At 42.3% G+C, this 12661-nt stretch overlaps 1 protein-coding gene across 1 annotated transcript in view; it reads right to left on the bottom strand.

Moving 5' to 3' along the window:
* MAP2 (microtubule-associated protein 2) overlaps window positions 1–12661 on the bottom strand; it is a 71533-nt gene that overhangs the window by 44797 nt on the left and 14075 nt on the right. The window contains exons 2-3 of the mRNA XM_009869695.1: window positions 6214–6327; window positions 3787–3864 (exon numbers count right to left, since the gene is read on the bottom strand). Coding sequence (XP_009867997.1) covers window positions 3787–3864; window positions 6214–6327 — 192 coding nt within the window. The remainder of the gene's footprint in view (window positions 1–3786; window positions 3865–6213; window positions 6328–12661) is intronic.

Below are 12661 nucleotides of genomic sequence, written 5' to 3' on the forward strand. Positions count from 1 at the left end.
CGGCTGATACGGTCAGAAGCAGAACACAGAGAAGGAGAATGTCCAAAAGGGGAGGTTCTCCTTCCAGCTGTGGGTCGTATTTATCCAGGGGCCCTTCAGACGTAAAAATGAATTAACAAGAGTGAAGATGAAACCCCAGGACTTCTCCATACTGATGCAAACAAAGCCGAAAATTCCTTCTTTATAGCCTCTGAAGGGATTGCAGGCAATAAAATACAGATCCTGCCTCTGCTCCTTAAAGCTACAGTAACTGACAATAGCAAGAACACTTAATACATATCATTGTGATGGTCCAAAATCATTAGGAGTGATAAGTCTAGTATTGTTCAGGGCTGTTATGTCTGCAGCTATTACAGATTTACATTGTCTATTGGTTTTAATAAAGATATTTTCAAAATTAGTGCAGATAATTTCATTAACAGGATAACGATGTCTTTAAAGGAAGATATGCTTTTATTTTGGCAACAAGAAAAATCCTTTCTTTGTTATTTTAGTCCCTTCTGACAGTTCTTTTTCATCTCATAGCGTGGGAAAAAACACCAACGTATTCTGAAGTCCAAGATTAAAAGCACTTCTCACAAGGGTTAATTCTGCTTCAGCTTCCAGATATCTTTTGAAAATGCCTTTCAAGAAGTAATTTTCACTGTAAATAGATCCATTTTTATAGGACACTTAGTGCCTTTCAGCTTGCAAAATATTCTTATTTGGTATATAAAGCCTAATCTGAAATGCCTATTTCAAAATGGAAGACAATCCATCAAAGCCATCCCTCTATCTTGTAACATTTAGAGAAATTTTTACATGAAGACATTGTTGGCCATTGTCAAAAGGCACACAGCACAAAAAAAAAGCCAAGTTGGCAAGAGAATATCGCATCAGCTCTGCATGACCAGATACAAGTGATAAAAAGATTAGACGGTTCTATGGAAAATTTCATTTCCTGAGCAAAATAATGTTACTGTAGTTGAAATAAATGAAATAATTTCAATAAGGCAAATTAGTTATCTTACCTTCTGCAGCAGTAAAAAGGGAAAGGCTCATCTGAACGTTTTTCTGCAGCCAAATGGAAGAAAGAAACCTACGTCCACTGACTCCTTTCTCTCACGAAATATACTTGACCCACAAACCTCTCTGTCTTCTCTACCTTTTTTTTTTTTTTAATTTGTGTTTGCTGCATGGCTGGCCACATCCACCTTTGTCACGTCTACAACAGTGATTTCCTTCCTACTATGACTGAAGGAAGTCTCCTTTGGATTCAAAGCAATGCAACACACACTGACAAGTGCTTTAGAAAGTGTTCTGAGAAGGGGAAAAAAGGAGGTCTGAGGTAGATACACCACCAAGAGCTCATCTTTTAACAACTGTAGAATTAGGCTAAATTCATAAATTGCATTCTATTGAGCAGAAAGACAGACAGACAATGTAAAGGTGCATGAGGATGGATAGCCAGATGGTATAGGGAACTGAAGGTTTAAACAAGTACAGTAAAACTGGGTCAAACCCTGCTGAGGCAAACTCTTCTGAATGGGAGCTTTGCCTGAATAGAAATGACAAGTCTGGCTCACTCAGCTCAGCAAAAGCTCAACTTACCCACAGAAAACAGGGATCACATCTTCTAGCACAGAGTGGAACACAGATTTTTACTACTCTTAACTGCACTGAATTGACAACACTGATATTCTGGGGAAAAGCAACATAATGTAATTCCGGTGAGAGTTTTTTTCAAGAAGTTCCTTCTGTTCATCGACCAGCTCTACTTTGAGTTCCAGTTTTGGAGCCAGAAATAAACAAGAAGCTTCCAACAGTGCATAAATGACTCAGCACACCATTTCTCTCCATACTTCCCTTACAATCCTACACTTTTAGGATTTATGCAGGCCATCAGCTCCGTAATCAAAATCTTATATTGGAAAAATCTCTTTTGACTAATGTTAAAGGAAATTATGTGAATGTTTTAAAAACTGTGGCATTGTGTAAATCACCAAAACATATCCCAAACACTGACCTTTCAGTCCTTGAAACTGCCCCTGTGAGGTAGGTAAGTAAGTGCTATTATATTAACTCAGCCCTACATGCAAGAAGAGAGAAAAAGTGACTTGTTGAGTCACGTACACATCAGGGAACAGCACAGTCTGGTAGTCTGTAATAACCTCGAGTTGCACAGTGCTTTGCCACCTTCATGTGTTAATACAACTCACAAAGTGGTTTCCATTTGCTCAGGGGGCAACCTATAACCTCCTGTCAATTAATCAATACAGGCACTTTATATGCAGATAATAATGTTGATAGAAATAGGATGCAAAACTAATCTTCAGCTAAGGGTGATGGAAGAACTTTGGCATCAGCCTGAAGCAGAAGAACAAGCCCTTTAATGTGATATGAAAAATCAAAAAGCATATGCTGAAATAGTCAAGTCAACTACATATTAAAAAATAGTGGTAAAGCCCTGCTAACAATTCTAAAAGCCTTTGCTAATGCCCTGCTAGCTTCCTTCTCAGTTAGCGGTTTTGACTGCCATTACCTGTGGGTGATGAGTCTAGGAACTGTTGTACTATTTTTTTAATCGCACAATGGGCAGATGTGTTGTGTTGGTTACTAACATATCCAGTAGGTATTTCCAGTAAAGTGGATTGACAAATGTTGTTGTTAACAGAGCCTGTAATTGTATTATCTCAAAAATGACCGCAGGATGGAACACGCCTAATTGCAATGTCCTGATAATCTGAGAGTCAGGCTATGTTAGCACGTGAAATAGCATCCACTTGCAAAATTAATAGAGGCTCTGTGTTTAAATACCAACTGTACTGGAAAGCTTGTTCAGTAGATGATAAGAAATTATTTTCATGCACTTCTTTAACAAAAAAGAAAGAAAAAGTGCTTAAAGAAAATCCAAGTAGGAAAGAAATGGACACACAAAAATGCTATTGACATGGCAGAGTTCAACTGACAGTCCCCTGGAGATTCTGAATCCGAATCCTTCTCTCTTATCCACATGACACGGCTCAGATTTAACATATTGCTGCCTCCTGACACTGATGGCCTTGATGCAGCAGTTGTCTGCTGTTGAACAAAGCACTGATGCACATGCTTACCACTGTGATAACTTCACTGGGATTTAGGCCCCTTCTTAAAAATAAGCCAATGCTTAAGTTCTTTACTGGAAGGGATTTTAGCAGGAGCAAAATGCAGTGAGGATGGGCTACTGAAATGGAACATTTGTTGTGCAGAACAGAGCAGAAATTTGCTTTGTGAGGCTAGAATTAGACTGCTGAATTCTGTATACAAACCCCCAATACATGCAGGCATTGAAGCATGAATTACAGGTCGAAGACCAAAGAAATGATCCAACTCTGAATCTCCTTGCTTTCATGCATTTAAGATTCCAAAACCAAAGCTAACATTAATTTGAAAAAGCAGCAAAACAAATTCTAAGAAAAGAAAGATGACCCATACTGTATCACAGCTTTGGTGACCACATTGGGAAAGCAGACATCCTGGTTCACATTGCATATAACAGATAAAACGGTGAGCAGCAGCATCTTTTTCTTCCTTAATATGGATGTACTTAACATATCCTGTCAGTTACCTCTGTGCACATGTGTCTACCTCATCCATGCATTGCAGTTGGTTTGCAGATGGGAAGTTATTGCTGGGGAATGCCTTATCTTTTCATGTGAAGGTGTAGAAAGTATCTCCATTTTCTGATTCCCCCATCCTTTAGATTCATGTCTCATCCCTCTGCTGACAGCTCCACACTGCACATTGCAATGTCCAGGAGACCCTTACCTTCCTCCAGAGCTCCAGTCTGCTCAGAAGCTGGTGACGGAGGCGGGGAAGGAGGCAGGTTGGCTGATTCTTCGACTGCTAGAAATCAAACAGTGAAAGTGAGATACAGCAATTAATTCCATTCCAATGCTTGACACAAGCTGGAATCAGCCTGTTCTGCCCAGCTGAGAGAATTACTCAGTGGAGACTTTTGTCTAGTAGATTTTAAGATAGATCCTTCCAGAATACATGGATTTTAAAAGTTATAAGTATTTTTTTTCAGATGGTATGAATTACTTTCAAGCGTCTGGTCATAGAGTACAATACAAAAAGTAAGGATGAAATTATCTTTTGAATCAGTATTGCCACTTAGTCACCCAAGGCAACAACAATAAAGCATCTGAGCACAAGAGATTTTATAAATTCATGCTATTGGAAATTGGCATCCAATTATTCAATTTACCTTAAGTACATGAATAAAAAACATTAACCTTGAACTCATCAGAAGGATGCAGAGTCACAGAATACACAGAAATATTCCTTGTCTAAATACAAAAGACATCAGTACAGGGAACTTATGTCAGCCATGACTTAATAGTTATTCAGCTGAGCAAGGCACAGTGAAATCTTAGATGCACTTAGGCTAGGTTTTAGATTCATTCCTAGCTATGAGACTAGATGCTGAAACCAGGTTATATCTTTTCAATTATTTTGATCCTAAACAAGCTGCTTCTTAAATGAACTCAGCATAACCTCTGCATCTGTCTTCATACCAATTACTTGGGAGAATTTTTTTTCTCATCGAGGCCACATCCAGTACCGGTGATTAACTAGTGTGGTTTGGGGTTTTTTGGCTGGTTGGTTAGGGTTTTGTTTGTTTGTTTGTTTGTTTGTTTTAAAAAAAAAGAAAAGAAAAAACAGAAAAGAAAAAACCCCAAACAAGTCTATTCCAACAGATGCATCTTTTAAACAGTACTTCTCCACAGGCAGACCTCAGTTTCTTCCTAAGCATAGAAAGGCCAGTTCCTGAGTCCCAGCAGAATTTGCCAAGCCTCCTTCTATTGATTTCAGCGTGGTTTGGAAGAGACCCCTTATGTGATTTGTCCTTAAGATGTGCTGTCCAGGGACAGATTCACTATATTTTCATCATGATGCAATTCTACCTGCCCTTATTGAACAGTCACCAACCACAGAACTGTAACACCAACAGTTACTAACAGAAGACACACTTCTCACAATATTTTTAAAATGTCTTATATATCTAGATGGAACTGAATATTCATTTTACCTCACGTAGGCCCCAGTGAAACAATCTGTGCTTAAATATGTGTGAAGTGTTTTGCAGAATTGGGGACTTCCATGTAAAACTGAGTCTGTAAAGAAGGGAATTACCAAGCAACACATCTCCCTGCTGCAGTTCAAAATTAGTTCAATGAAGAGAAAGACCTTGGGAATCAAATTTCCAATAAATATTCTAAATTCCTCATTGACTTTAATTCATTCCCAAGCAGGGTCCAGCCACTGTACAAAACAAAGGAGGGTGTCTGTGGGGAAAATACCACAAAGCATTATTTTGATTTGCTAACGATGTGTGTTCACTGGGGCAGGCTGGCAAGCCCTGCCCTACTTCAGGATGGAGGGTGGTTTTTCTCTAGCCTTTCATGCACATGTTTTAAGCTACTGTGGAAAATTTCTGGCAGGGAGGATGCACTGTACATGCAAATGGCTGTATACTTACTTTTATATATATATACATACACACGTACTTGTATTTCAGAGACATTTCACAAAGGTGCCAGCTGGAGGATGCGGACACAGAATGGACCAGTCAGTGGCAATGGTACCACTCCCAGTCAGGACAACTGCCATTTGTTTCTACACAGGTAACTCCTCCTCTCACAAGCTCCCCTCACCCTGTCAAGCTGCTAATCCCTCTCCCATCCTCTCCTGGTGTGCCCCTTGCCTCTCTGCTTCCTATTGAGGTGCTCCTCCTCCCTCTTTAGGAGTAGCTACCACACAATCAGCAAAACCTCACTTTCTTTTTAAATGCTTCTCCTCTAACCTTTGCCTCTTCAGACATCTTTGTCTCTCACGTTGTACATGGCTGAGTGCAAAGAGGCTCCAGCGCTGCCAGGTCCCACCAAACACAATGACAAAACCACTACCACCAATTAAATTCACAGCTGCGCTGCCCAGGAGTCACAAACCAGGTGGAGAACTGCTGTTAGAGCAAACAGGGAACGAGACAGTCATGGGGCCATGAAGAACTGGGACAAGGAACCTGCTAACATCACATGGTTCGAGCGTTTATCCAACGGTGCTGCAGTTTACCTGTCGCCACAACCTATGTGAATACACAGCTGTGGCTGTATTTTTGTAATACAGGTGTATATATATAACACATTGGTAGGCATGAGGATAATTGGAACGTTCCTTTTTTCTTTTTACCTAAAGGTAATGGTCCAGGCTGATCTTTGTGCTGGGCTTCTTTTTCCTGTTCGCCTTTCAGGACTGCTACAGCTTCAGCTGTTACTACTTGTACTATCCTCGCAGACACTTCTTCTGTGGCAGCAGCAAATTTAGAAAAAAACAAAGAGAAGTACACTAATGAGAATGATGTTTTAAAATTAGAAAGATTAGCTTCAACAATAAAAAATGAAGGCTGACTTAATATCTTTTTAAAAGGTAATATTTCTTCCAGAAAAAAAAAAAAGAGAAATGAAAAAGAAGGACCAGAAATTCCAAAGATCTTGGTTGAACATGCTGAGTGTTTATAAAAACCATGACCCCAGCCTTTCCAGTAAGATGCAAAAAGCATCATTATTAAATGCTCTGTTACGGACAATGTGCAGCAACTGCAAAATTTTAAGATGATCATTTATTAAACATCCAGAAAAAAATTTCTGCAGGTACCGTTTTGCAAACAGGAGAGGAATGGCCAGCTGAGTAATGGGATTTCTTGATATTTAATACATGGAGTTAGCTGCACTCTTACGTGCATTTTGGATGATATTTCCTCCTCATCAGCACACAGCATGCATTAAAGGCACTTCGCAGACAGATACCTATGCTGATGAAGGACTTGAAATGGAAGGGCCAAATAACATTATGGTATGATTAAAACGTACGCTTTGTCCTCCTCACTCCTTTTAAGACTGCAACACAAAGCTTCATCAAACAGTAGGTCTGAATAGCATAAGGAGGGAGGGATTGCAGAGGATAATGTTTTGTGGGATGGGCTCTCAGGCCCTGGTCTTGGACATGGACATGGTTCCCAGCTCCATGAGAAGTTCCAAGGCTTGGCCCCGGAACAAGGAAGGAGGAGCCACAGGGAGCTGGTTGAGGCATTGCACGCTTGATAGACCTGACAGACCGGGCCGTGCTTTACCGCTGCTCTCAGTGTGCGGCATGCCCGAGTGGGGCTGAGGAGCCGGGTGCTCTGGTGAGTGGGGGATGGCAGTGGGACCGCTCAGGAAGTAAAGACTTTCAAACTGAGAAATTGTATCTTGTCTCAGCTCTAGACCCGTTCAAAGGCGCAGTGAAATGTCATCAGGCACACAGTTGCGTGTGGAAGTAACCAGAGAGGCTTCCTGCCCTAAGAGTAGTTCAGGCACGTTTGAGCTAGAAAATCAAGGGTTGGTCCCACAGAACTATCTACAACAGAATTCATAGAAATTGGGTTTCATTTTGTTAGCTGTGCATTAGCCCAATCACTCTTATTCATTAATCAACATATTCCTCCCTCTCATAACCAAACTCAGTGGAAATAAACCCCTTCATTCTCCAGCTGTTTCTGAGTACTAGCTGAGAGTAGTTTCAAACTACTGAACGCTGAGACCTGACATGGAGCTGAGCCCTAGGGAAGGCAACAAGCTGCACAGCTGAGCACACACCTGAAAATAGCAAGAATTTCAGTGCTGCTCCACCCCTTGCGTGGAAACAGAGGCTTCTAATGGCAGAGGGCAATAGACCCTGCTCCTACCAGTCAAGTCTCACAGAGCTCCCATTAATCACCATCCTGAGGGCAGAAATAAAAGCTCTCTGCTCACCCATTACTGTGTCCTTCAGGCAAAGACCAGCTGGGAAGGGGAAGTATATTTAAATCAATGCCCTACATGCAGCTTTACAGCAACCAGCCTAACAAGGGATGCTGTCCATTAGATTAATAATGATGATTTCTTCTCACAGTTAATACTCCTACTTTTAAAGTAAAGTTGTTCCTCTTCATTCGTCCTTTAGAAAAACTGTTTTTTCTTCGCAAAACCACAGATGTGAGTTACCTGACTTTCAGCTGTATTTGTTTAAAAACAAAGCGCTACCTTAATCTCTCTTTTGCACAAGCTAAAGAGATATTAAAGAAAACACCACACCCACTGGCAAAGAACATTCATAACTGTTGGTATTTATATCTTACAATTCACTTCCCTCCTGACTGGTCACCAAGAGGACAGTGACTGCAATGTTTTTATCAGCTGCAGCCAATGGCAAGAGTAGATGGCCGTATATGTCAGAACAACTGCTCAGCACATAAAAACTCCCAATTAAGCTGATTTAAAAAACTCTTAGCCCAAGAACACATGAGTATAAACTTGCCAATGATAAATTCAGACTGGAAATCTGAAGATGCTGCTTTCCTGCTGCAGGGAGGTGAAGTTCTGGCAGTTTTCCATATAGCAAGAAACAACTCAGCTGGTTTTCAGATGGAGCTTAACACATTTACAAAAGGGACTGCATATGATATACACGTTTGTATTAGGAGGCTGCAAATGGCAGCCCTAGGTCTCTGTCCCTCCCTTCCCACAATGTGCCCCTAGTATGAGATGAAACTCCACTTTGTTGTTAAGTAGATCTATCTGAGCATCATAACCCCATAAATTAAGCCATGCATGTGGCTAGCCCTATGGACCGCGATTATTGATTTAAAGGTCATCAATCTTCCCAGCTGCCTTCCAGAGGCCTCCACCTTCTTTTGGGGCTTTTCAAACTTCTCTTCCTCCACACATGCTGGATGCTGGGGGTGCTTCTTAGAACCTCTTAGTTCCTTCCTCTTGTGAGAAATACAGAACGGAGACTTCCCGGGCCCTCCCAGCCTGTCACATGGTGCTGCTCTTGCAGAGCGGTGGAGTGGACACAAATGGTCCCTTGGGGCCATTATAGGTCCTGACAATTCCCTGTGCTGTGAGGCACATGCAGACCACAAAGCACAAGTGATACAAGGGAAAACAGGGAAAATGAACCTGCGGCTTGGCCCATCCTCCCCCTGCAGACACGTGGTGGCCTCTTCCCTGCCGCACCATGCAGCCGGCGTGCTGCAGCACCTTGCGAGGGTGGGACATGTGAGTAGAAAACAAACCACTTTGCCATGAAATGTCCTTTGCTACTCGGTAGATCCCTGTTCAGATTCTGCTCGTTCAAAACAGGAAAGAATATTGCCCTGGCAGCTTTGGTGAGCATGGAGAACAACACAGAACTTCAGAGTACCACAGCTCCAGAAGACCCCCATGTCAACTGCCCCCTCCACTTTACACCTGCAGGATGTAATATGTGACCCTTCTGTCAAAATTTCCACAAATCTACTAATCACAACACTACTGACAAAAATAATGTCGTCAAGTTTGTATTGTTAGCTCAGATGAACGAATCAAGACTCGATTAGGAAGACTGTTAGGAGAATCAATTTTTCAGGCTTCTTTTCACATAAAAATTTTAAGAAAAGGCCCCAATTAATTTTTCAGATATAGAATATGCAAATGTGTACCAGATCTATCACCCTGGAGCATATCCAAAGGAAACCCACTCAGTCACATGTTCTCCATCGCCCAAGCTACTGCAAGCCAGCTCTGAGCAAGGTAAGACAAATTCCTATTAAAAAATTATCTCCCCTTTGTTACAGAATTTATCCTTGTTCTCATCCAGCCTGGTTCTGGGGTGTGAATGGGCTCTCTGAGGCTGGAAGTCAGCTCACACCCTCTCAGCTCTCTTCCTGATTTAATTTGAGACAAAGATTATGTTCGATGGGAAGATATGTCTGGGAGTGGAAGGTTGCCTTCCGAAAAATGGAAATTTCAATAGCAGGCTATGCAAAATAAGTAAATAAATAAAAATACAAATAGCCTCTGGGTTTCAGTGTTTTGTTGTTTGGGTTTTTTTGTTTGGCTGAGTTTTATTAATCGAGAAAGGCTCACTTCTGAACACTGTTGATGGATATTTTGGGTGACACAGGAGACATAGGCAGTTTGCCAGAAGAGCAGTGCTTTTGCTATACATGACTGCTGCAAAAAACCAGACATTTTTGTACTAATGGACACTATAAATAGCAGATCCAATGGGCAAGTCAAATCCTCACAGGGCAGCTATTGAGACTCTTCATAGTTTCCTTATGGTTCAGTTAAAGTTCAAGGAAGCCTAATGACAAAGAACAAAAAAAAAAGGAACAGGAGAGTTAGTCAGCCTGGATGCCAGGCAAATTCTTAGAAGCCTAAAAGCTCTTGCTCGTAGATGTTTATTTTCCCTGTCTTTAAGAAGGTAGACATTCTCTGACTCTACTTTGTACACAAAAATGGCACTAACAAACGATGTTACACCAAATACATGTTTCTTAAACGCAACAAGGACCTTGGCTTCACGTAAGACTCCAGCACAATGAAGACCAGCAACACAGCTTTCCTTTGCCTTTTGCAGAGTAAAATGCTACTCCTTTTTCCTAAAATGTCAGCTGCCCAAGCTACAGGACACAGACTGAGTGGAATGTGGCACCCAAAAGTACAGGGATCCTCAAACGCCGTGCCCATAACAGAGAGGAGACATTGTGAAAGATCCTCAGCACAGGCTTTCAAAGCCTCCTGACAATGAGTGGGCTCAGCTGAGAGGCCAGGAGCTAACACACAGGGACGGTGACTCTGCTGCTCCCTTAAAGGTTTGTCACTTCAGACCAAGCTCCAACAGGGCCGTCGGGTCAAGTCTGCCCAGTTGTTACCAGAGTCACGGCTGCTTGCTGGCAGGAACAGAGGACTCTGCCCTGCTGAGAGGGCATGCACATGTCTTAGGCACTACACTAACTTAAACCAAAGTTAAAACTCAAATCAGTAAGCACTCTCTGCTCCCAGTCTTGGAAACCAGTCCAATTCTTCCATATTGTATGGCAAGACCCAAGACTTCTGGAGTCTCTCTGCCCCATAGATAACTCAGGGACACAAATCCTTTCGGAGCACTGGGGTGCACAGGAGACACAGAATCAGCTGCTGATGGTATGGGGAACCACAGCCTTTCCTTCTTGCTGGGTTTAGAAGGCCTGGTGCCTCCAAAAGCTATTGCCCTCCTCGTACACACACATAAGGGCACAAGAGCTGCCCAGTCCCCACTCCAGCTTGCTCTGGCACTGACATTTAAACTGCAGTAGGTGTCATCCAGACACCTGAGTCCCCCATCACTGACAGAGACTCAAATGGGCTGTTAAGCGAGGTTACATGCCAAAGCATGGCTACAGCAGAGCCAAAGATCTGGGATTAGACCCTGTACAAGGTCACAATGTCATTTCAAAGCCTTCCTTTATTTCTTATTCATGCTGCCGCAGTTGTCAATGAACTGCAGATGTCTCCACTGGCACCTGAATCCATTACCTACAGTACTTTCATTTCCCAGGAAACCTTTCCAGTCCATTAAGCTTTTTAACAGACAGGTTTACCAGCCCCAGAGGCAGATGTACAGATGGTGGCAAGAGTCTTTAAAAAAGGTGTCTGAGCTTTTACCAAATATTTCCAGAAAACTGTTATAAATAATTGGCAACTATAAAGGCAAGAGCAAAAATTAGATCTGTGACACAACTCCGCAGCAACGCGTGGTGTCTGCTCCCTTTGTGCCCTTTTTAATGGTTTTCCTTCAGCCTCAGGCACTTTTTCTCTTCCAGCCTACCATAACCTCAGATTGAATCCATTGAGCAGCCGAGTTTGCTATGAACTCCACTTCCTAGGTGAAACTGCTCCAGCTCAGATATTTGCCTCTGACAGCCCTATCCAGCAGAATATTTAATCTCTCTCTCTCTCTCCCTCCTACTTTTCTATGCAATGCTTATTATTATATTGAGGATTGCTTTGGACAGGAGAAACTTCTCGTGGGCAGGACTCATGGCATCTTCCTGCCTCGCAAGTACGAGTCCCAGCACTGCCACTGGGATCCTGCAGCACAGTCACCAGGGCTGGCACAGCTCACCCATCATCACCTCTCTTAACAGGGACTTCTCAGTGATTTCTCAGGCCAGAGTTACCATGGTCAGACCACAGTTTGTCTCCCCAGCTCTTCTCCTTCCATGGCTGTAGTCACCTGTATTTCATCAGTGCCATTTAGCCAGTTCACTCAGACCACCTATCTATCACTTCTTCCCACCTGAGCACCCATTTCACAGCAACAGGGACAGCTCCTCCTAAAAAGAAAAAGCATTTCCCATCCCCATAATTTCACCAGGACACTCTTCCCAGGCTGCAGCAGCATCAACCCCCGCTCTTTCTAGCAACAGCTCTAATACCACTATGGTGGCAGTGGATCTTGAGTTTGCCGTAGTCATGGAAGATGCCATCTGGTCTCTGTAAAGCAGAACTTGTTTAAGGCATAAACAAAGTTTAACATGCTGGAATCACACTGCAAAACAAATGCTCCAGAAGAAAATTGAAGGAACGGGATGATAGGAAGGAGCAACGGAAAGGAGGAGACTGAAAATTGTGTCAAAATTTCACGTGCACTCAGAATGTCAACCCTCACACTCCTACCAAGAAAATTAACAGTGAGCTCAGCTAAAGCAATGGGTAATTAACGTGTCTGGAGCACTGGGCCTAAAACAAGGCCAAAGAAATATGTAAACAGATGAAAATGATAAAATAATACGTTTCCTTAATTTTGCTGC

Source organism: Apaloderma vittatum, unplaced genomic scaffold (genome assembly GCF_000703405.1).
Source record: "Apaloderma vittatum isolate BGI_N311 unplaced genomic scaffold, ASM70340v1 scaffold19875, whole genome shotgun sequence".
In the NCBI taxonomy this organism is placed as follows: domain Eukaryota; kingdom Metazoa; phylum Chordata; class Aves; order Trogoniformes; family Trogonidae; genus Apaloderma; species Apaloderma vittatum.